This window comes from Lissotriton helveticus, chromosome 2_1 (genome assembly GCF_964261635.1).
Source record: "Lissotriton helveticus chromosome 2_1, aLisHel1.1, whole genome shotgun sequence".
Classification (NCBI taxonomy): domain Eukaryota; kingdom Metazoa; phylum Chordata; class Amphibia; order Caudata; family Salamandridae; genus Lissotriton; species Lissotriton helveticus.
In genome coordinates this window covers 689,446,905-689,471,727 of record NC_136059.1, presented here as the reverse complement: position 1 = coordinate 689,471,727, position 24,823 = coordinate 689,446,905, and the positions used below count along the sequence as shown (strand labels likewise).

At 42.6% G+C, this 24,823-nt stretch overlaps 1 protein-coding gene across 8 annotated transcripts in view; it reads right to left on the bottom strand.

The window, feature by feature from the left end:
* The window catches only part of SLF1 (SMC5/6 complex localization factor 1), a 786,836-nt gene that overhangs the window by 390,288 nt on the left and 371,725 nt on the right, over positions 1-24,823 (bottom strand). For 7 of the 8 annotated variants that reach the window (XR_013607070.1, XM_078675388.1, XM_078675391.1 and 4 more), the window contains 2 exons: positions 21,744-21,884; positions 14,208-14,373 (listed from right to left, as the gene is read on the bottom strand). Coding sequence is in view for 7 of the 8 variants with exons in the window: in XM_078675388.1 (XP_078531514.1) it covers positions 14,208-14,373; positions 21,744-21,884 (307 nt within the window). In the remaining variant the exon portion in view is untranslated. The remainder of the gene's footprint in view (positions 1-14,207; positions 14,374-21,743; positions 21,885-24,823) is intronic. The other variant, XM_078675392.1, reaches the window with a different exon arrangement.

The following is a 24,823-nucleotide window of genomic DNA, read 5'->3' as shown; positions in this document are numbered from 1 at the left end:
CATGTAGACTGACAGTCAAGCGACAGACCATGCTCACCACCAGCCAAGCGACAGTCCACACCTACCACCAGTCAAGCGGTGGTCCACACACATCGCCAGACATGTGCCATCCACACAGACCACTAGCCAAGGGACAATCCACGCAAGCTACCAGCAAGCACTAGTCCACACACACTGCCAGCTAGGCACAAGTCCACACACACCGCCAGCAAAATGCAGGTTCACACACAGCCAGCCAAACGCCAGTACACAAACCATCACCGAACCCCAGTACACACACACACACACAAACTTTTGCTAGTGTCTAGTGATTTAATGCCCCCTTGGGGGCGATGGCCCTAACAAATAAAACTGTTCTGCCCCAAAGGGAAGGCAGAAGCAGCCAAAATGTGAGCAACGCTTGCCTAAGGGGCAGCTCACTGACATGCCCATAAACTTATATCTGGTGCCTAGCAGGCTTTCTCACCCCCCGCCCCCCCACCACCCCCAGAGTCAGTTTGGGGCTATTGCCCCATCTGCCACTCGGGGACAGAAAGACGGGGGCTATTTTTGGGGGGAGGGGGCATTGGCATCCCCCATTATGGGCTGCCCAGAGCCTCTCTTTTACTTAAAAAAAACAAATCCTTGGTGTCTAGTGTGATTCCAGCCCCCTCGTGACAGATCGGGAGTAATAACCCCCATCTGTCCCTTCTGGGAGGGCAGATAGACAGTCCCTTTTTTTGTTTAGGGGTTAGGCATTTGCATGCCCAATCTGGGCATTTATTAAGTTAGGGGGAAAAATATCCCTAGTGTCTAGTGTGCTTTCTGCCCACCTCGGGAGGCAGATTAGGGGTATTGCCCCATCTGTCCCCCGGGAGGGCAGACAGACTGTGCCGACATTTCAGAGGGGTGGGGGCATTTAGGGCAGCCCCCACCCCTAAATTTGTGCACAAATCCCTGGTGTCTAGTGGGCATTCAACCCCCCACCCCCGGGGGGTGGGCAGATTGGGGGCTATTGCCCCATCTGCACCCAGGGGGCAGAAAGACTGTTCTAATATTTTGGAGGGGTGGGGGCATTATAATGCCCATTTAGCGCTGCCCCCACCCCTTATGGTGTACACAAATACCTGGTGTCTAGTGTGCGTTCTGCCCTCAGGGGCGGAAAAGACTATACCAATATTTTGGAGGGGTAGGGGCATTATAATCCCCATTTAGGATAGCTCCCACCCCTAAATGTGCGCATAATAAAAAATTGCTGGTGTCTAGTGTGCTTTCTGCCCCCGGAGTGGGGGGGGCAAATTGGAGGCTACTACCCCCATCTGCACCCTGGGGGGGGGGGGGGGGGGGGGGGCAGAAAGACTGCCAATATTTTAGAGGGGTGGAAACAAAAAAATGCTCTTCCCAGCTCCCGAGGCTCAAAGAAGAAAAAAGAAATCCGTCTGCTGTTCACAGCAGAGGGATTTCTGACTGCTGTGCCGAGGACGTAATGGTTACATCCTTTGGCACAGCAGCACCGTTGCTGAGGACGCACGGAAGGGGTTAAGTATCTAAGTAAGTAAGAAACCTTGGAATTTCCATGGACTCCAAATTATCAATGACTGTTAGCAAGGTTACGTTTTGTTAACATGAAAAGTCTGCAACACATCTTCCAACACCTAGGATTTCTAGACAAGGTCCAGGCTACTTTCTCTCTTGTACTGCCACATCCACGAGGAAGATGAATAAAGCGCACTAGAGCACCCAGAAGGCCATAGTAGTGGCCACGCCCACTGGGGTAGGTGCCAGGTGATATAGTGCAAAAAACGTGTCATCTAAGCCAGAAACACCACGCCTTTGAGAAAGGGAAGTCATTCCTGAAACGCGTCAGGTGGAGAAAATTTTCAGAATATATATATATATATGACAAGGTTATTTTGGCACTATGTCATTACTTTCCTGTTCTTGTATATTTGAACAGCTTTGTCTATGAAAGGGGTATTATGGCATTGCCCGCTATTATGTATTCTACATACATTGTTTCCCCTTTGTAAATAACTCCTGTGTATATAACATCATTATTAGATACAATTTAACATGCTCAATATCGTGTAAATAATTTTGACCTAGAGCTTTTCAGTACTGCACTGGATATCTTCCTTGTTACTTTGTTTCTCCTTCACATTATTTTTTGTAGTCCATCTTTTATGCTTATTACTCTGAGAAGGCGAATAGCATTGTTGTTTCTTATTTTGAGTCCTATGTTTATGCTTACTATATAAACCCTTTTTTTGTTTCTGGCGCGCTGTGTGAACAAGCTCTCTTGTAGAGTGAAACGCGTCACCCTTAATAAAATTTCGTCTTCCCTGTTCCACTGGTGGATTTAATTCCTTGAGGCTGGATTGACTGCTGATTGCGAGGTGTTTGTGGTCCTGACCGCTGATTCCGACATCGGAATCTGGACTGTTTTTTTCATTCAATTCTCCCGGGATTGGCTGCTCCCGGTTTCTGGACCCTCCCCGGTTTGTGAGGCACAGTGTCGGCGCTGCTTCCGAGGTGTTGCATCGCCTCTCCGTTTTTTGAATCGTTGGATTCTGCCTTTTGCTGTGCCCCCTATCTACGCGTTGAAATCTTGTATTTGTTGCCACGCTTTGCAAGTGAGGAAGTTGCTGACCTTTCAGGCGTGGTGGAAGGCTCGTTCCGCCGGTCGGCTGACTGGAGGACTACCCGACACCGATTCCGGTAAGGTTTCTTCTTTTCTCCTCTGCTTCTCGCGGGCAGTGTTATTACTCACGCAGTAGTAGGTGTGGGGATTACCTCTTACTTTTACCAGCAGTCTGCCTCCTCATTAAAATACAGGGTCCCGGAGCATTATTTTCTATCCGAGTCAGACGTATGTGTATTTTAGACACAAGACTATGATTTCAAGTGACGCGCTAAGAAACAGAGAAGCTACAGCTGAGGCACGCTTTGACAGTCTCCCTGCTATTGCCCCTAAACGAACAAACGAGGCACCAGGCTCGGCTGACAACAATGTGAAAAATCTACTGAAAACATTGGAAAAACTCCTCCGTGGTGAAATTTCCAAATGGTGGGAGAAGAAATCCCTTGAGAAGTATAGGGATGCTAATAGTATTCCGCGGGGTTTAAGAGTACTTATTGTCCCTACTTATGAGGATCCGGACCCCCAGATGCTTCAAGAATGGGCGGAAAACAATCTAAAATACTCAATGAATAGTGTGCACATTTTGATCAAGTATGCTGAATCTGATCAAAATAAACTGCTACTCGAAATCGACCGAGTGAATGGTCTATTGGAAGCATCAGGTGAGACCGATCTAATCACTAAAACCAAGGCAGAGATCGATACAAGGATAAAAAAATTGGAAGAAACCATCATTGAGCGTAAAATCACAAAATTTGCCAGAGATAAAAACGATTATGCCACAGGGAGAATATTTACATTCTCGAGAAAATATGACAATTTAAAACGAAAAGCAGTGGCTAATGCAGGCATCGCTCAAACCAATCAACTATCAAGCTCCGAAAATACGACACCATCTGTTAGTAGCGACAATCTCTCATTGAACTCGCTCACATCCGGCAGTGAAGACGACGTTACACAAGCCAGTTCAGCAGAGGGTCTGGCTAACTGTGAAAACTTCACATTAGTAGATGAACTTAATTTTGTGAGCGAGGACCGGCGTTATTCCCTGCGATCCCGGCAACCTCAGAGCAAACCAGGCTATCAAACAGCCAGCGCAGGCACGCAAGGAGGGTCCTCTTCAAACGCAAATACCACACGTGGAAAAGCAAAAAAGAATTGGAGAAGATAACGACCACGATAGAAAATCCTGTCATCAATCTTACTGATTTTCCATTGACTACAAAAGAACAACAACTGCTCTCCCTGGGGTTGTCATATTGTCCACCGAACAGGTTTTCATATAACCAGACTAGGATTGACATTTATAAGTTTATCCGCAAGATTAAACTCATAAAATATTCTAGACTCGAAGCCAAAAGAAACCAAACCGAGTCTACATCCGAAGTTAATATGATGACACCGGGGTTGAGAGTTCAAGATGCAGCGGGGTTACAAAACTTGTTGGATCTAGCTTTTGAGAATGATTCACAACTTACTCCTACTGTGAGTCAAAGTATTGCGACAAGTTGCTCAGCAAACACTCCTTTCCGTCCAAAATCTACATTTCTACCAATCATGCCCCGTGATGCGGTGGATGTTTTTAGTGACAGAGTGATTGTTGAATTGAAAGCACTTAACAGGAATATTCTGAGTCATAAGAATCAATCTAAATACAATGACAAGCAATACCATAGACTAGTGAGTAAACTACAAAAGAACAAAGAGATTATAATTAAAAATGCTGACCAGGGAGGGAATACGGTGCTATGGTCAACTAAGGATTACATCACTGAAGCCCAGAGACACCTTAATGATTCCTCTTGTTATCATTTAACTTCCCAGTTTGCGATGAACAAATGTAATGAGTCTACACGCAAACAAATCCACACATGGAAGCGGAAAGGTTTACTCGCTAAAGACGAATGTAATTTTCTGGTAAAAGATCATCCCATTACACCGGTATTGTACTTTCTACCGAAAATTCATAAACAAGTTACACCTACTCCAGGTCGTCCTATCATAGCTGCTATTGGTAGCAACAATGAAAATCTCTCCAAATATATTGACTTTTTTCTGCAGACACATATGCAGAATCTTCCATCCTTTGTTAAGGACACCACGGATTTTTTAATCAAACTCATGGAAGTGGAATGGAATGCGAGTCTACTGTTTTTGGTAATGGATATCGAATCGCTGTACAGATCGATACATCATCAACATGGCATGCAAGCATGTAAATATTTTTGGGACAGAAGAGACATTTGTTTTCGTGAGCATAACATTATGTTGATGGAAATGTTAAATATCTGCTTAACTACAAACTTTTTTAAGTTTCAGGGTGAGATATATCAACAACTTCGCGGGGTGGCGATGGGCTCGTGTTTCTCCCCCAGCTACTCATGTTTGCATGTGGGCTGGTGGGAGGAGCACGAGCTCAAATCCACACACCGTCAATGGTTACCCCACATCAAACACTACTGGCGTTTTATAGATGACGTCTGCATCATCTGGCAGGGATCAGTGAGCGAGGCTGAAATGTTTGTCAGAGAGGTTAATGAAAATTCTTTTAATCTTAAATTTACCTCTACAATCACGACCGACTCAGCTGAATTCCTTGATGTAAACATTTTCATCAAAAATAACAAAATTGAAACTTGCCTACATAGGAAGGCCACTGCAGGCAACTCAATTTTGCATGCTCAGAGCTCTCACCCTGGTCACACAATTCAGAGCTTCCCCTATGGGGAGTTCATTCGTATCTGCAGAATATGCAGTGAAAATGACTCCCTGGAAAAATGTCTCAATGAATCTAGACAACGTTTCATTCAGAAGGGGTACTCTGATTCCATTCTTGATAAGGCTCTCCACAAAGCATGCAATTTTGAACGCAAAACATTGTTGATGCCCAAGGCTCCTAAGATGTCCACTACTGATAGTACTGTGCGCCTTATTACCAACTACAGTACTCAAGAACATAAAATTAGGGGCATTATCACTTCAGAATGGCCTATAATCCTTACGGATGTCATTCTTGGACCCATATTGCCCACTAAACCCAACATCACATTTAGAAGAGCTCCCAGCATGCGAGATGCCCTTGACAGAGCCATGCCGGAGGTTCCGCCTAAAAAGAGTTTGATTATGAAAACTGGGCTCTTCCGGTGCACTTCGTGCCGAGCATGCACTTTTGCCAAAAACAGCACCTACTACTGCACCGCATTCTGTTCCACACCTGTCCCTATTCGTGAATACCTTACATGCAGATCGGAATATGTTGTATATAAACTTAGATGCACATGCAACTTGGAGTACATCGGAAGTACTAAACTTCCGGTACACCAACGGATCTTGCAACACATCCGTGCTATCGTTAATAGCGACAATAGCTACCCTGTCGCAAGACATTTTCGAGCTGTCCACGATAAAAAAATAAGGGATCTCGAATATACAGTGTTGTGCTCTGTACCTCAACCCGGACGGGGAGGGGATAGGATGAAACTTCTTCGACAGAAAGAATCTCATTTAATCCTTGCTTTAGATACCAAGGCTCCAAATGGTTTAAACTTGACTGAAGATTGGAGTAATTTTTTGTAAACTGTATGATGACAAGTCTTGATATATATATTCTTTCTGATTTTGATCCATTTTTCTGATGTGACGTAGATTATCGCAAAGGTGTTGGCCGGCTGGTTAATCCTTTTTGTACATATTAGAGTTAGGTGGTTTTTCCTGATATTGAAATGATTTTTTTCTTGTTATACTTGAAATTCATTTGCAAAATATTGTATGTAATGTAATTATGTGGGATCCTGTCTAGCATTTTCCTCTAAGCTGCAGCTCATTATATATATCCTGTATATATTGTCCATTTTACTTTCACCTTTTCATCTGTTATTATTAGTTTTTTTTTTGCTTTCTCTTATTTCATTGCTCACTCATTTTGGTTTATTATTATTTTTCTTGTGTTTAGCTGTGGTCTTATTTGCACTCTTATAGTATGTTTGTAACTATGATAATTTTTTACACGGAATTGTTTTCTCAACTGCTTATTTTAAGTTCAGTTTGACAAGGTTATTTTGGCACTATGTCATTACTTTCCTGTTCTTGTATATTTGAACAGCTTTGTCTATGAAAGGGGTATTATGGCATTGCCCGCTATTATGTATTCTACATACATTGTTTCCCCTTTGTAAATAACTCCTGTGTATATAACATCATTATTAGATACAATTTAACATGCTCAATATCGTGTAAATAATTTTGACCTAGAGCTTTTCAGTATTGCACTGGATATCTTCCTTGTTACTTTGTTTCTCCTTCACATTATTTTTTGTAGTCCATCTTTTATGCTGATTACTCTGAGAAGGCGAATAGCATTGGTGTTTCTTATTTTGAGTCCTATGTTTATGCTTACTATATAAACCCTTTTTTTGTTTCTGGCGCGCTGTGTGAACAAGCTCTCTTGTAGAGTGAAACGCGTCACCCTTAATAAAATTTCGTCTTCCCTGTTCCACTGGCGGATTTAATTCCTTGAGGCTGGATTGACTGCTGATTGCGAGGTGTTTGTGGTCCTGACCGCTGATTCCGACATCGGAATCTGGACTGTTTTTTTCATTCATATATATATATATATATATATATATATATATATATATATATATATATCCCTGAAAACGGCACCTCCTGTTCGAGAAACCCAAAAGGACACAGCGGGGATTCAGCAGGAGGATAGCTTTAATGCTGGAAAATTGCGGCATAATGCATTTCAACGGTTAAGTCTTCTTCAGATGCCTTCAGAAACAAAATGAGGTAACACCATTGCTTTTGACCTACTTGGCTCCTCCCATGTCATTGGAGTACACCTGGCCCCGGTTTGAGAACTCATAGTCTCTATTCTGTAGTCTGATGTCCGAGACTACCACTCCCAGAAGCGCTCAGGATAGTAGCTGTCTTCTGTGGGGCTGCAAAAATGTTTATGCTGTTAGTGCCCTGTTCGAGGTAAGTAGTGTTTCCTCAAAAGTTCTTAGCAATGACAGGTCGATCCTCCTTGCGTACCCTGACGCTCTGCCTGCAATGCTGCCACCAGCCGGGTCACGGAACGACAGCACAGTGTCCGTGTTCCCCCGTCAGAGCCGGGTTGTTTCATAACAAAAACCGCATGCTGGGATGGTTTATTGAGGTGGTCCGAGGCGAAAAAACCAACTTCCTTGGACAAATCAAACTCGCCAGCTGTACCTCGGACTCTTCAGAGCGGGTCCTTTTGCACGCGTCTGGCTTGCGTGCTAAGCACCAACACTGAAAACGGCACATCCTGTTCGAGAAACCCAAAAGGACACAGCGGGGATTCAGCAGGAGGATAGCTTTAATGCTGGAAAATTGCGGCATAATGCATTTCAACGGTTAAGTCTTCTTCAGATGCCTTCCGAAACAAAATGAGGTAACACCATTGCTTTTAACCTCCTTGGCTCCTCCCATGTCATTGGAGTACAGCTGGCCCCGGTTTGAGAACTCAGTCTCTATTCTGTATATATATATATATTGTAAATAAATAGCAAAGCAACACTTTTAAGTCTGAATGTCTAACTATCAATCCACATATGGAACTTTAGGCAATACATTTTTATATCTCTTTATTATTTCCTTTATACATGTATACCCTTTCTATGTAATTATGCATCTACATATTTCAATACTTTACTCCTACTGTAGAAAGAAAAATAAAATTATTTAAAAATGTCTCATCCTATACCTCCCTCAATATATCTTTTAACTCCACTCTCTGACTCAACCCAAATCTCATTTTACTACCATGATTTCCCTAAGATCCGTCTGGATTCTTACCTCCTCTCAAACCTCAGTCTACTTCTATGTACTCCCATATAACCCTTTCCAGACTCTTTCCTCCTCTATCCCTCCTTGACCCAACCCAAACATAACTTTACTACTATAATAACACAACTAGAATCTTCCCTCCTTTGACTCCAAAACCTCATTTTACTACTATGATCTCCCTAAGAACGTTTTGCAGATTCTCTCCTTCTATCCCTCCTCTGACTCATCCAAACCTCATCTAACAAATATGTTCTCCCAAATAATACTATGTGGACTCTTTGCGCCTCTATCTCTCCTTTTTCCTATTTAATCAAACTAACTGACTCACACGTCCACCGCTGAAATGAGTAGTGTGTTACTTGCCGAAAAGCACTTCAATCATCAGGTGTAGTAAGCGCTATATAAATACAACTGCAATTGCAATGGAGACTTCAAGGTGACTGTGGAAAGAGCTTCCCTGAGAGCCTCAGGTCTACCCCTATCTGACAAAGCTTCCTGATCCCTTCACAACAAAACTTCAAAGGCAAACCCCTCCTCTGTTGGCTCCAGAGTCTGGCCCTCCTTTGTTTCTGTGGGACTGGGCTGTTCCAACCAGGTGCAATATGACAAGCAAATTACAGGAAGCAGATTTCCACTGAATTTCACTAGTTATAGTTCAGTGAGCCAACTATAACTTGGGGCCCCGAAATACAATGCTATTGACCTTCCATAGTACATCACTCAAGGCGTGTTAAATACGTCAATGATGATCTCATTCACTCATTGTGACAGAGCGTCCTATAGGGTTTGAGGATTTGAGGTAATTAAACATTACAAAAGTGCCCAATTTTCTATCACCAATCATGTGATAATGGACACACATCCAGGACACATATCATAACTGTCAAGTCACCCAAACTTGGTGGATGTCACTCTCTTTTTAAAGGTATTCACCCATGTAACAAGCAAAATGCCTTAATAGACTTTAATAAGGTTGCCTCTTTTTTAAACCTCGAACACTGTCCAAAAAAACCAACCTTTGTACATTATTCACCCTAACACGATCACCCTCTCAAAGACTTGACATGACCCACAATTTGAAGTCAAAATTGTTGACCGGTATACATTTACCACTGACAAGACACTTTATTCCAGGCCCTATGGACAAACCTTCTTAGTTAGCTAAAAGGCACTACGCAATTGCATACAACCTTTGAGTCAATCTTACAACTCCAGTATGAGTTAAACACCAGTAAGTGCCTCAGCCCTAACATCTGCATTATTCAACAATCACCAAAATATTAAGCGAAGTTTGAGAAATAAACATCCACATCTCCTACCGTATGTGCTACAAAGAATGTGTCAATAAGACTCTATTACTAAGTATTTAACATAGGACTAGATATCTACTGGGGGCTAATTTATTGTCAACAGAAGCTTTAGACTTTCTTACAGATTTTTCACACAGGCTTTGGCTTTAAGCCTCTACAAACTTTCAAATATACCTCTGCAACAGGCATCAGGTGAGCTCAGCCTTTACCTTGTTTAACATGGAGTAAAACTTGCACCCAAACTTTAGTGATTTGTATAAATTTCAACATGCACAATTATACTTGCCCCCATGGCTTACACTATTTCCATGCCTTGGACCCACACATGAGCACTCAATACATCTATGCTGTATATGACTATGGTGTTATCTTTGATGCCATCAGTGGTGTTGCTTGAGATGTCATCAGTGATGTCAACAATGATGTCATTTAATTCATTTAACATGTAATGAGTGATGTAACATGTGAGGTAATAAGCAGTGCATGGTGGCAGCACAAAATATAGTTAGCTCAGTAAACTATAGTTAATTTTAGTAGTTTTCTATTTCTTAAACTTTAGTTTTTAGCTTATTTCCACACCAAACTATAACATGGCTTTACCCTTTGTTTGTTTCCAGGGAATTTCTAAGGTTTTCTAAAGTGAACTAAGATCTTATTACCATACCTAACTGTAACATCGCTTTAACCTTTGCTTTTTTCAGTGTTTACCATACCTAAGTATGTCACTTTAACTTTTGATTTTCACTGTGAATTTCTTGAGTTCTTGATCATATTCAGCCAACATCAGCAAGGCCCTGTGCCCACAACCCACAGCCACACCCTTCAGCACACGGTACTGATCTAGGGGTGAATTAGCTACAGGGCCAGTACAAAGCCTAGGCCCTGAGCACAAACCCTCACCCCGCCGCAGGTGCCCATCTCCCCACAAACACCCAACCCACATTTCATTTTTAAATAGTTAAAAAAAAATTGCTTGCACAGTAGTACTCCATTGGTACCAGTGCTCAAGCTTCACCCTCAAGGTACTGAGATAATGTGCAAGATTTCCCAGAGGAAGCTTGCATGGTACTGTGGAACAACAGGGGTAAAGCGTGTGGCAGCTTCCGCCAGAGTGTTGCGGTGCTTAAAGTAGGGCAGTGCTGGGTCTCGCTGTACAACTATTATTATTTGTTTTTTTACTTTTGGGCCCTGGGTTAATCCCTCTGGGCCCCACTCCCGCCCACAAGTGCCATGAGGCCAAAGAGTCCTTACTTTGCCCTTTACACCTCATTTTTTAAATATTGTTAGGACAAAGAGATCGAGTCCTCGAGTACTGTTATGGTGGCCTGAGCATTTTTCTCTGAGATAAGACCGGTCATCAGATTATTCAGTATTGAGGCACAGGTCCTATTGCAACCAAATGGCGGTCAAGAGAAACTGCTTCCTCTGCCATTCAAAGAGCTCTATTTTTTTTACATTTACATTTACAGAACCTCAGAAATCTTGCAGGATGTAACGCCTTCTAGTCCTATTTGAGCACCTCTTGTAAGGCAAATGTCTTGTAAACGGATTAACAGATTCACACCAAACCACCCTTTCTGAGTAAAGTTCTAACCTTCTTGCCAAATTTGGTGTAATTCCATTCAGCTGTTATTTCTCTATCGGAGAGCACATTTTCCTATGGCAATATTATAGGATCCCCCCACACTTTCTTAACACAAAACTTTTCAAGCAGGAGCAGAGGTGCAGATTGGTCTAGTGGCACCAAAGTTATTAGCAACACAGAATGCACTCTTTCTATGTAAACACTAACCCTGCTATAACTACATAGTGGTGACTGTCAATGTGTAATTAATATATATATATATATATATATATATATATATATATATATATATATATATATATATATATATATATATATATATATATATATATATATATATATATATATATATATATATATATTACACATTGACATATATATATATGTATCCAAGCTCCAAGTTGCATCGGTGGATCGGTGGTCCCGAAGCACTCGTAAGCGGGTGCAAATTTCCGCGCCGATGCACGCGGTAAAGATCAAAGCTCCAATCTCTTCCGTTTAAGAAAGACGTAACATGCACTCCGGGGGTAAGAGGCAAAACATTATTTTAGCCCACAAACAAGCGTAACAGACGCGTTTCGGACACACAGTCCTTTGTCATATATGAGGTCGCCAGGCGGCGACGAATGTAAACATTGACAAAGGACTGTGTCCGAAACGTGTCTGTTACGCTTGTTTGTGGGCTAAAATACATTTTTGCCACTTACCCCCGGAGTGCATGTTACGTCTTTCTTAAACGGAAGAGATTGAAGCTTTGAGATATATATATATATATATATATATATATATGTATGGATATACACATATATATGGATATACACAAATATATATACACACACATATATATATATGTATATCTATATATATATATATATATATATATGTATACACACACATATATTTTTATGCACAGAAAAAGGGTAAAGAGCTGTTATAGTTAGGTGAAAATGTCAGTTAAAACATACAGTTTTAAGCAATCAGAACCACTGAAATTCACCAGTTACAATTAAGTATAACTTGTGTGCTAAAGTAACGGTAACTTGCAGCCCCACCATGCACGGTCTTGGCATCAATTATGTCATTTCAGATGTGGCAGTGATGTTATCAATGATGTCATAGAACATATCATAAGTAATGTAATATGTGAGTTTATTAAGTAGTGAAGAGTATTAAGTGAAGTAGTGCATGTCGAGAACATGTTTTATAGATACTTTAGGGCACAAACTATAGTTACATGCGATAACTATAACTTGTGAATTTAAGTGGTTCTGTTCGGTTAACGTAGAATGTTTTAGGTGATATTTTCATCTTTCACCTCCCTTTTTAACCTTGTTTTTCTGATTTCTTTTTTATGTAAGGTTAGATATTATTACAATTCCTAACCATAACATCACTTCAACCTTTGTTTGCATTACTGATTTTCTTAGGGCTTTTTTAACGTAAAGTAAGATATCCATCGCCATGCATGGCGTGGGGTTGGGTGCAGGGGTTGGGTGCAGGGCTTCCCAGTCCAACCCCTTTGGGGACCCAACACCTGGCTATCACGCATGGCTCTTGTAACAATATAAAGGGTGTCAGTGTAAGTAAGGCAGATATACTGGCTTTGACAAAAATTCACTAATAACTATAACTGCTGGTTGGCTGCTGCGCTCCCTGGAGCCCTCTATAGCATTAAAAATGCTTGGTGGTGCCCTTGCCATTTCTAGGGCCACCACCAGGATCAACATATTCAACTGAAAGGCCTGGCAGGCAATCAAAAGAGGTCCCCGCACTCCAGCTGAAGAGCATATCTCTCCAGCTCTGAGTGCTTTAAAAAAAAATACGGTAAGCTCTCCTGTGGTCATGGATTCAATTGCCCAGGAGAATTACTGTATTTTTTTATGTTGCTGTGGCGCTTCTGTGCCCCTTCCTTCATCTCCTCCCTAACATGGTAAAGCATTACACATGTCGCAGTTAGTGTCACAAAATCTCTACCGATACATAGTGGTGCTGTAAGTTAACCAAATTAAAAAATAAATGCCTTAGGTGCTCGCACGTCCACCCTTTTTTTTTTTATCGGGACCACAAATCCTCCATGGAGCCATAGTACCATTAAAAAATGTGGTATTGGCCAGGGGATGGGGGGTCCTTCTTGGCGTCCGACCATGAAGCCTAAAGGGGCAGGGTATCCCTAACTTGCCTTCCTGCATGACTTTATACTTTTTGTAGAATAGGGCACGGAGCCCCTGAGTCCTAAAAGGCTGCCACCACATCTTTGTTGATATGGTGGCAGCCAATCATGTCTCATCTTTCGATCTCTTATCTGTGGAAGCTCAGCAAAAAAAAAGAATATATATATATATATATATATATATATATATATATATATATATATATATATATATATATATATATATATATATATATATATATATATATATATATATATATATATATATATATATATATATATATATATATATATATATATATATATATATATATAATTAAAAAAAATCTTCTTTTTATTTATCTTAATTTCTCAATGAGTATTGAATGGATTTACACCAAATCACAAAAAGCACGCTTTCTGGAACATGTTCTCACTTTCTGCCAAATTTGGTGCAATTCTTATGGAAAACTACATGAGGGAACCGTGTTTAGGGCCCCCCTTTTTCTCAGATTTCTCTTGATGGATCATCCCAAAACATTTCACAAAGAAGCTGAGATAGATAGATCTTTTGGGGAACGTTTTGTGAAATTAGTCAAACGGTGGAAAAGTTATAAGCAAATCAAAAAAATCTATTTTTTATGGAAGCTTGGTCCCAACTATGTGTGTAGGCTTGGTTATACTAACAAAATAAGTTGTGCTTTTGCATGTTATTATAAAATAACTCACATCACTCGCCAAGTTTTTTTCTCTGTGGGAACGAATAACCCAGTCTACTAGAATATATAATGGTTTGGTCAAAAACACTGAAGATTTGGTTTCAGACCAAAAGATTCCAACGAGAACGGCCTGTGGCATCACTTCGAGGCGCCTTGACTCTGTCAAATCACACAACCTACAAAGAAAAAGAAGAGAATATGACACTTTAACATGATAGTCATTTCATGACTCACCATCGTGGTTTTCTCTCAGCAGAAAGATTTAATAAGTTTTACAATCACTCCCCAACATGCAAAACTCTTATTATAAAAATGTAAATCGTTGAGTTACCAACTTTAGCAAGAAACTGCCCCAATTAGTCGTTGGTAAACTTTGTTGCACTGAAGCCTACTTTTCCTTCTATCAGTCCTTCCCATAGGAGGATGTGCTGCCCTCTGAGACTGAAGCGTCGCAATTATTCCTCATCCCACAGAGGCGTACAAGGAAGGGAAGGCCTACAGGCACTAGTGGACAAAGAGTTACATATAGAGGAAGTCTAAGAGGAAAAAACTTTTTTCACCAAGAGAATGCGGGGAGAATGTCGACACGCTTATGAGAGCACACAGAAACAGATTGAAACCCATTGCTAGATCTCCAGTATATTTACATTGATATGAAGTGTCTTCCCACAGAAGTTGCATCCCGTACAAACAATAAGAAAACTTTTCTTCAATTGGCAAAAAAATATATATGTGCACAATACAGCTGGAGCAACCTCAAACCTGTATTCTAAAGTGGTCTTCTATACAGAATACGAGCAGTCACTAGCATTTCTTATGGATACATGCTACCTCTAAAAAAGTAAGTTAAATGTGAAACTCCAATAGGGGTGTACAAAATTTGTTAACATTTGCTTTCGCATAATCACGCGAAATTTCATCAAAATTACACAAAATGTCAATCTGTCACTGGGCATATATTTTAGCACAAAAAGCGCTTTTTTGACTCAAATGTGCATTTATCGCTACAAAAAAAGTGGAAAAACCCAAAAGCAATGCAAACAACAGCCCCTCACTTACTGTGGGACCCATGGATTGGCAGTCAATTTTTACTGTGAGTGGCACGGTCGGTACATGTTTACTGCAAAAGGTGCAAATGTACACAGCATAGGATAATGGAACAATCAGTAATTTCACGTAACAAACGTGGGCGAAATGATTTGAATTACCTTGGCATAATTTAAATTTCACCCAGGCCTACTTTCCTAGTCTAAAATTGCAAAAGCGGTGGCACCATCCAGAGTAGTGCCTATAATCTGCCCTCGAAAATCAGGAATCATGTATTGTTCTTCGCTGTGCCTCCCTTGCTTCACACTTCAGCGCATTAAAAAAAGATGACACTTTGTTGTAAGTCACAGTTTCGTGTACACTGTAGATCATGCAAATCCATTTGCAGTGTTTTTTTTGGGCATCCAATTAAGAGCTAAGGTTCATATCTGTCACAAACGAAGATCGTTCTCCTTATCAGAAGTTCTATAGTCTCTTAAAAAAAAGTGTGTGTATTTTTACACTCTAAACACTGAGGGCTACACATTTGCTACAGCATTCTTTCATTTTCCACATTCGAACAAATGCCTTGCAAAAAATAACAATAAAAACTAATCATCTACAAGCTCTAATGGTGAGTCATTCATCAAAAAGGAAGTCCGATACTTGCCAACAGATTCCTTGGACTGTGGTGACTTTGAAGATATACGTCTTTTGCATATGTGTAATTCCCCTTTATATTTTAAATACCGCACAGATAATGATACCGGGATTACACAAATAAAACAGCCCTGTATAGTGTGTTCGGTTTCACCCTAAGGCATAAGAGATAAACATGAATTCCGCCATATTCAACATTAAAAAAATGTTTTGATTAAAGCCGATCGAGGATACAAATTATTTCTCTTTTTAATCTGATGAAAGATAAGGTTGCTTGAAACTGGGGTAACAACTTTAACAATGAGAGCTAGTCAACATTGCACTGCAAAAACCTTTACTTGCAAAGATATTTCCCAAATTCTTTTAAAGCATGTGTATAACACACTGGATGGCACATTTCTGAATTTTACAGAACAATATGGTACAAAATGATGCTGCACTCGACCCATTTGAGCGGTTTTTAGGTCTCGCGCCTAGCGTTACTCTGCGCAGCAGTGTTCGCGCAGCGAGAGTCCTTTTGTCCGGGTTTCCGAAATGGACCCAGGAAATGAACACGTGCGTGTTTTTTTACTTATGCGGCCTGCTATTAGCCTTTGCCTGCGTGTTTGGTTTAAACAGAGCACACAATAGGTCAGAGGCAGGCGCATAGCTTCGCCCCTGGCCTATTGGTGCCTATTACGTGCATTCTGGCATATGGTTTCAATTATCGTGCCCAGACACGGGCGCGATAATTGAAAGCATATGGCGCGCGCGCGCACCACTCTCGGCTTTGTTTTTCACAAAAGCGATCACATATGCCTCGCAGTGGCGCGCGCGCGCACCACTCGCGAGCATATATTTTTTTTCACAATAGCAAGTGCTTTCGCGATCGCTTGTTGGAAGTGTTTCAGTTACGTTGAAGGTGTTTGCGAATACATGCACAATTGTACCCCCTCCTCATACCTGTGAAGTCTACTCAAGCTCAGTATGCATTCAGACCACAAGGGTTAAACGTATTTGCCCAGGTTATTTATTGTACTGGTTTGTACAGCACTGGCTTGTGACTGATAGCCACCTGAAACCGCAGAGGATCATTCAACTCGAGTACTTTAAAGGTTTGGTCTTCGACTGGGTTAAACTGCACTGAGAGGGACCCAGCTGCTTTTCACAGGGAGTAGGCAGCCCTGATAATTTTGTGCGGAGAAGGAAAGGCCTCCTTGCAGATAGAGGCTTATCTTAAACTAAAGTTTAGTTTAAGATCTGAGCTCCCGACACCAGGATCGCCCTGCCTCCCGGCACCAGCATCGCCCTGACTCATCTGGGTGAGCCAGAAATACTTATGGAGTCTCTTGTCACTGTTCCAGTCCAGTGCAAAACATGGAGAAAGTTTATCTGTACCGTATCCAGCAAATTGTGTATTTTAGTACCCCGGGTCAGAAACATTGGTAGTAGCCTAATAGAACTTAACATTTCCAGGGGGTGCTGGGTTCTCCTTTATGGAGACTTAGCATTACGAATGGCAAACATTGCACTGCGCTTCATTACACATTGGGCCTCAAGACTTGCCAGGTGTGGAACTTCTGTTTCTAGTTTCAAGCGGCATGGGAAGAGCCAAGACTAAAACCCGGTTCCCCAGTTTCCAGACTTTGCAGCTCTGGCTGTTACATCACATCCTCTCTCTAAATTAATCAACAATTTTGAGGGGGAGTTTCGCAGTTTATTTCCCCTTCTGATCAGCATGTCTGCATTTCTTTTTTTGTTTCCACAGAGAGGGCAGGCTCTTAGACTCGAACCCTGTCCCCCAGTTACAAAGTCAGAAGCTCTAAATGTTACGCCACATCCTTTCTTCAGGCATTGCTGGGCACAGGCGTCATCCTGAATACTGTTTCATTGTGTTTGGCTGGGAGTGGGCAGGTTTCGTTATGAATTTTTGTGTGTGCTTGAAGTGAGCATTCGTGATGTCCTCTTTATGTTACTATTGCTACCTCGTACCAGTGGATGTGGCATAAGCTTCGCCTGTCTGTGTGATATACGGCTACGAGCTTCCCTCTCGGTCAGCTGCCGCCACCCACTGGGGCTCACGAGGGTTTGATGTGCCTATAATGGTGTGACTAAGAAATCAAAAAACACACCAGTCTTTTTCTTGGCGCAATAGGTAACCCAGTACATTTCACAAATGATTATTAAATACCTAAGGCCATCGATGGCTTATGAAACACTTAATTATAAGCCAGACGTTTTGTCATTGACCAAGCTTGTTTGAGTATGCAGATTTGTTTCCAAAACGCTAATGCAACTTTGCCGTGCAGGAGAAGACTGTTTACGTAGGTTAGCTGGTCATCTTTCAGTTGCCTATTGCTGTACTTGTTTTAAATATGACTGGGTCGTGTTTTCTCCCCCTCCGTTTTCTGGCCCTCCGCTGTTTGTTTGCTTTCCGCTAGCGCCGCCCTCCCTCTTTTGTCGTACTGGTTGCACCCAGCTACTCTCTCCCTGTGTTGCCCCCAACTGCTCTCCTTCCATTATCCGTGTTGCTCCCACCCCCTACTTCGTTCTCCGTGTTTCCCCTCCACCCACCCAACCTCCATAACAAAACAAGCATTTGCAATGCAATAGGTCTCGCATTTACGCGAATTCAAGCTATTGGCATTGTAAATGGCAATGCCTTTTATTTATGCTTTAAAAACCAAATCATAAAAAATGCATTGTTATTTACAATGACAATAGCTCAAACTTGTGTGAATGCGAGACCTATTGCATTGCAAAAGCTTGGTTTATATAACGTGCAGTATCCATCCAGGAATGTCTAGGCGCTTCACCAAGTTTGCAGAAAGACTAATAGCGGCAGCCGATATGGTACGAACGGTAGTGCAACCATCCGAGGACAGTGAAAGACTGGGTCTACCACGCAGGATTCCTATCCGTAGTTCAGAGGTTACTCGCAGATGACTGCTGCGTGAGCATTATCCCACTGAGCTATCTCAGGGGCAGGTTAAGGTAAAGTCAGGGGGCAGTTTATGTGGGTTATAGATGAGTTTCAGATGTTCCTGAGCACATCTACTCCGCACTCCTGAGGCGTGACGTTGCCTGACACACCCCAGCCATGGCTCGGTGCTCAGGGGGTCTCCAGAACAAGCGTGCCCCACTCTTCCGCAGGCGTGCTGCAGTCTGAGGCAGCCCAAGCTGGTCTAGTGCTTAGGGGTCTCCAGGACATATATACCTTAGGGTGCTGCCGTCTGAGACAGCAGGTCTAGTGCTTAGGGGGTCTCCAGTACACATGTGCCCCACTCTTTCGAAGGGTGATGCAGCAGCCCAGAGCTGGCCAGGTGCGCTACGGGGCCCCATAGCACATGTACCCCACTCTTCTGAGGGGTGCTGGCGAGAGAGACAGCCCAGCCCCGGTGCTTAGGGGGTCTCCAGTACACATGTGCCCCACTCTTCCAAGGGGATGCTGGCCCGGTGCGCTGCGTGTGTCCCTAAGCCCCCATTGTACACTGCTTGAAACAAGCACCCTTCAGTCGAACACATGTGTTGTTGGAACAATCGGAGTTGCCTGCTTGGGTTTCCTGCCTGTACTCCTGGTTCTGCCTGCCTCACACCCTGTTCCCGAACCCCCCCACCCCCGTGGAAGGGGTCCCTTTATAAGAAATGTGTAGGTTTTATCGCACCAGTGAGGCTTTAATCCGACTATAGGAGCCTGTCTCTAATCAGCCCAGTGGGCCAGCGAAAAGACGGTGTTCTGCACCCTCAATGGTAGTGTTTTCAGTAGCACCGTGAGGTCGGTACAGTGAGCTAGGGAGATCTGTGGGCACGGTGCTGGGACCTAGGCAGGGCACACGCTACCTGTTATCCTTCGAGGTCGAGAGATCGAAGTCTGTCCAGATGGGTAATAGCATACACCCTGACATGTTCACCAGGGGCAGATGCAGTCCAGGAACTGCAGGCGCTTTAAATGAATAGCGCCTACCTTTTAGTAGCATGGAAACCACAATCCACATAATCACAAAGTGCCTGGCGGTCAGCAGCGAGCGCTACTCAAGAAATCTGAGCCGCCAGTCACCGGCCTACTCATTCCCTCATTTATTAACTCTTTCAATCACGGTGAATCGTTCACCCAATCTCTGAAAGCGCCACTCAATTCACGGAATCTCGTTCAGCCGCACACCACTCATTCAGCCATTCAACCTTTTCACTTACGCACACAGTCACTCCAGACCAATAACACACACCTCCACTCACCCACACTCACTCACAAGGCGCCAGTCGCGTTGTTTCAGCCAGTTATACTCCCCCGCTCTTCTTGATTTAATGTTACCGACTCATATTAAAAATCTTCTATCCTTAACTTTCAACAGTCTTTTTACAAATAAGGGCTTCGGGAAAAGGTCAAGGAGGTGGACTGCAGAAAGCAAACATGGGACCTTGGTTCTTGCTGCTGTTTTCATGACTCTTTAAGACTAGGGGTAGAAAGGAGTATGTACGAAATCACAAAATGTAGGCCAGGTGTAGTATCTGCTACTCTTGATTGATGGCTGTGTGGACTTGCATTTTCATCATTGTAGACAAGAGGAAACTACCTGCTTTCGAAGCTTTTTTAAACATATTGTGTTGTTGGCGAACGGCATACTGACCCTTTTAATATAGTTCATTTTCTGTTGATATTGGGCATGTGGTGGTAGGGTCTTCTAATCTGGAGCTTGACAGGTGATGCAATTCTTCTGTACTGTCAATCAGTGTGTACTAGGGAGAGTATGGCCTTGAAGCCCCACCCACTCTATGCCCATATTTTTAATTGGCTTGTTGTCTTTGAGTGCAGCCTGTTAATAGAAGTGTTTAATAAGTATGCTGAGCTTAGCTGAACACTGCCCATGATTCACATCCAACCACACACACAACCACAAACACACACAACCACACACACACACACACAACCACATCCAACCACACACACACACAACTACACACACAAACACACAACCACCCCACACACACAACCACACACACAACCACACATACAACCACACACATAACCACACACATAACCACACACACAACCACACCGACAGTGCACACTTTCACCAGGCACAGACACCATCAGTCCTCAGTGCACGCTTTCACTGGGCACAAACAGCACCAGCCGTCAGTGCACTCTTCCACCAGGCACACACAACCAGACGTCAGTGAACGCTTTCACCAGGCATACACACTCCACCAGCCATCAGTGCATGTTTTCACCAGGCACGCACACACCACCAGCCGTCAGTGCACGCTTTCACAAATCATACCCACACCACCAGCCGTCAGTGCACGCTTTCACCAGGCACACACCACCAGCCGTCTGTGCACACTTTCACCAGGCACACACACCACCAGCCGTCAGTGCACACTTCCACCAGGCACACACACCACCAGCCATCAATGCACAATTTCTACAGGCACACACACCACCAGCCATCAGTGCACACATCAATTTTTAAGGCATCCACAATTAACTATTGTAGCAATTGTAGTATGGCGCACTTTACTTTTCAATATGTTCATCTAAACCGCAGCATGCCACCATTGCTACAAAATTAAATAAACTTTTTTTGGCCTACAATTGATAGACTTTGGTTGCAATTGCTGTTGCAATATTTAGCAATGCCAATAGCTCAAACTTAATTAATGCGAGACCTATTGCATTGCAAATGCTTGTTTTTTCAGCCAGCATCTCACATATGCACATTTTGCCAGCATTATTAATATGACAGAAAATGCACAAAACCAAGTTTGTTCTTTTGCTTAAATATCAAAATTTAAAACAAACTTTTTTCTAAGACCAAGAATTACAGCAAACACCTATTCACAGGAATAAAAATAACGGAAGGCTCTCATGTAAGCTCACCTTTTGCTCAAAGCCTGGGTTTCCGCTTCCAGAACGCCAGCTATGTATTTAAGAAGAGACCCGTGAATCCTTCTCTGATCAGAAAACTCAAATTCTTCCCGCAATATTGGATGACAAAAGTCTTTCTGATCAAGACACGATCTAAAAAGAACATTCAAACATAAATGCTTCCCCTTCTAAAACAAAGAAAAACATACCACTTCCAATATTCCAATCACAAATTAAAAACGTATGTATCATCTAAAAGGTAATCGCAAAATTCGCTAGAGGTCCAATGAGAGGTCAGAGAATCCATAGAAATATTGTTTATAGTTTCACTAATAACTCTGGTGTTGTTTGATGAATCTCCATGAAACTTTCCCCCCAAAAAGTGCATCCAAATCAGCCCATTAATAGAAAGTTTAGGCTGATTCATCAATCGGGGCCAAGAAAAAGGGCGTGTTTGGATACCCAAGCATGTATTCCCTAAGAATGTGGATTGTCATGTTAGACAGTATAGGCCTTTAGATAGCTTCCTCTTCTTGCCACCCTATATATTTCAACACCAGTCCTTCCTCTTCCCCCACTCGCACAGACCAATATATATAATATATGATTCTGATCAACTAAACCTTTAATAGAGCAGATAAATTAATTATCAGTATAGTAAACAACGAGAGAGTGAGGAAAGAAAGGAATGGGGCTACGTCCCCTTCCCCTAGATAATAATATAAACAACGTGGACAAGCCCACCAAAAATGTTACAACTTCAGGTGACTCAATAACCTGTAACAGAGTACAGACATCCAGTGGATGTGTAATAAGACCCACCACCAACCAACCTATTTGGTGTCATGCTTTATCATTGAGGTCCCAGCTGGGCTGTCGAGTGCAACCCAGCTGTGCTACAACGCCTGATTACAGCGGAGCAGGTTTTTGATGAGTGGAGTGAGTGCTCTGTGAGTAAAATACTCCGCGTGAAGTGAAAAATATTAGAAATGTCTCTAAGAAATGCCCTTATGAATTTTCTTTTATTAGAAGGGTCTTAGGACATGATTAAAAACACAAGCGGGATATAGTGAAGTTAAAATTGTGCTTCGATATCCCTTAGGTACAGGTCGACATGTTTCAGCCTTCTACGTCAATCGTGAGGCTTTCATCATGACCATGGTATAAATAGTGAGATGGCTAAAAAATGGAAGCAGCCACGTGAGTGTGATATCAGCACACGTACTAAAGTGTACTGTGAGTATAGTGAGCAAACCGTACTTATGGACCCCGTAAAAGGTTGAAATCTGTAATAGAAAACACACAAAGTAAAAAGACACACAGGACATACAAATGCTGTCGGGTACCATGCATTGTCACAAGAATGCGCCAGAGACCTTTAGGCCATTCTATAGGTTTGTCTATATTCAGCTACAAACGTGGGACTATTGTGTCTGCTACTATAAGCGCTGGAGCAATCGCGCTGATGCTGGTTTGCCTTAACCCCTTCGACGCTGATGACGAGCTGGGCTCGTCATGAGGTAGCCTCCTCGCACGCTCATGACGAGCCCAGCTCGTCACGTAACATGCGCTTTTGAAAATCTCAGCGTACGGGCGGAATTCCGCCCGCACACATGCGGTTAAACCCACACACCCATGACTTCTATTAGAGTGAACAAAAAATATTGGTAGTGTTTAAGCCAGCATGTATGATGAGCGTGATGAGCGAGTGCTAACCAATATGGGACAAAACAGGAAATAACAAAAATGAGCATTAAAAAGTATTGCTTATTAAAAACAGACAAATTGATCGTGCCAGGGGGAACCTCATGTAGTCACACACTGTGGGCTGTAAAATGAAAGGTAGTAAGTATGCAGGAAGGCAAAAGTGGGCCGAGCGCCCATCCTTGCCGTGGAATCATTGTAGTACCAAATGACTTACTTGGTCACGGATGGATTCCCACCATTCAAACCTGTAGTACTCTGGCCGGGATCCTGCCGGTAACTGTACCGATGTCGGATGTGTGTTACATCTAGTTCTTGGGAGGGGGGAGTCTACGTCAGGCGACGTGTATCACGTGTGTGGGAAGCTGGTGTGCTGACCTGCCCAATATGGAGGCACACGGAGTAGGGGTGCAAAATACGCGTCCTGGTTAGTATCACGGTTGTGTGTTGAGTATTAAATAACATTTCTATTGACATGCGGGAGAACAGAGCATATCGTATAAGACTAGCAAGTTATGCATGGACTCATATGTCATTACAATTTGTAATTGACAGGCGGGTGATAATAACATATATGAATACCATAAAGAGGCATACGCGGAAAATTGTGCATAAACTGGTGTGTCAATAACATTGTAATTGACATGTGCAAAATTACAGGTCACATAAAATATCAGACTTACACTTATACTCATGGGTTAAAAGAGTAGAGTGTGGGAAGTAAACCCGCTGGAGCAGAGGTACTAGATGACTTAAGAAAGACAAGGTTGCGTGTTGACAGAGGGCCGTTGAATTAATGTTAAGACTAGTGGAAGGCTAATAGGTGGTGTAGCGATATGTCAGGTACCATAAGGGCTATCCGATATTTAGGATGTATGAATAGCACCATCTTCACTGGTTCCCAGTGAATAAAAGGATACAGTTCAAGGCACTCAGCTTTGCATTTAGGGCCTACACCCACAAAGGTCCTCTTTAGCTCAGGTGCTGCTTCAAACCCTAAACCCCGGCGAGATTACTTACATCCAATAATCTGAAACTCTTACTACCGCCACTCATTCACAAGGGCAGAAGAGGTAGTAGATCATTTGCTTTCCTGGCCTCAAAGTTATGGAATGCTCTCCTTCTTGGTCTGAACAGCAGCCTGACTGAAGCTGTTTCAGAAAGAGCCATAAAACATTACTCTTTGACTCCTGACTTGACGTCATTTAGGAACTCCGTAGTTACGTCACTTGATGGTGCTCTTTCCCCTAGAGCCGGAATGCCTCTACGGAGGTAGCTGTGCGCTCTATAAATGTATTGTATTGTATATACTCTTTATGCTCACCTCGTTTGGTCAAGTAAGTAGTTTCAGGTCGACCTGTGGTGATCAGAAGGAAAATCTTATTTTA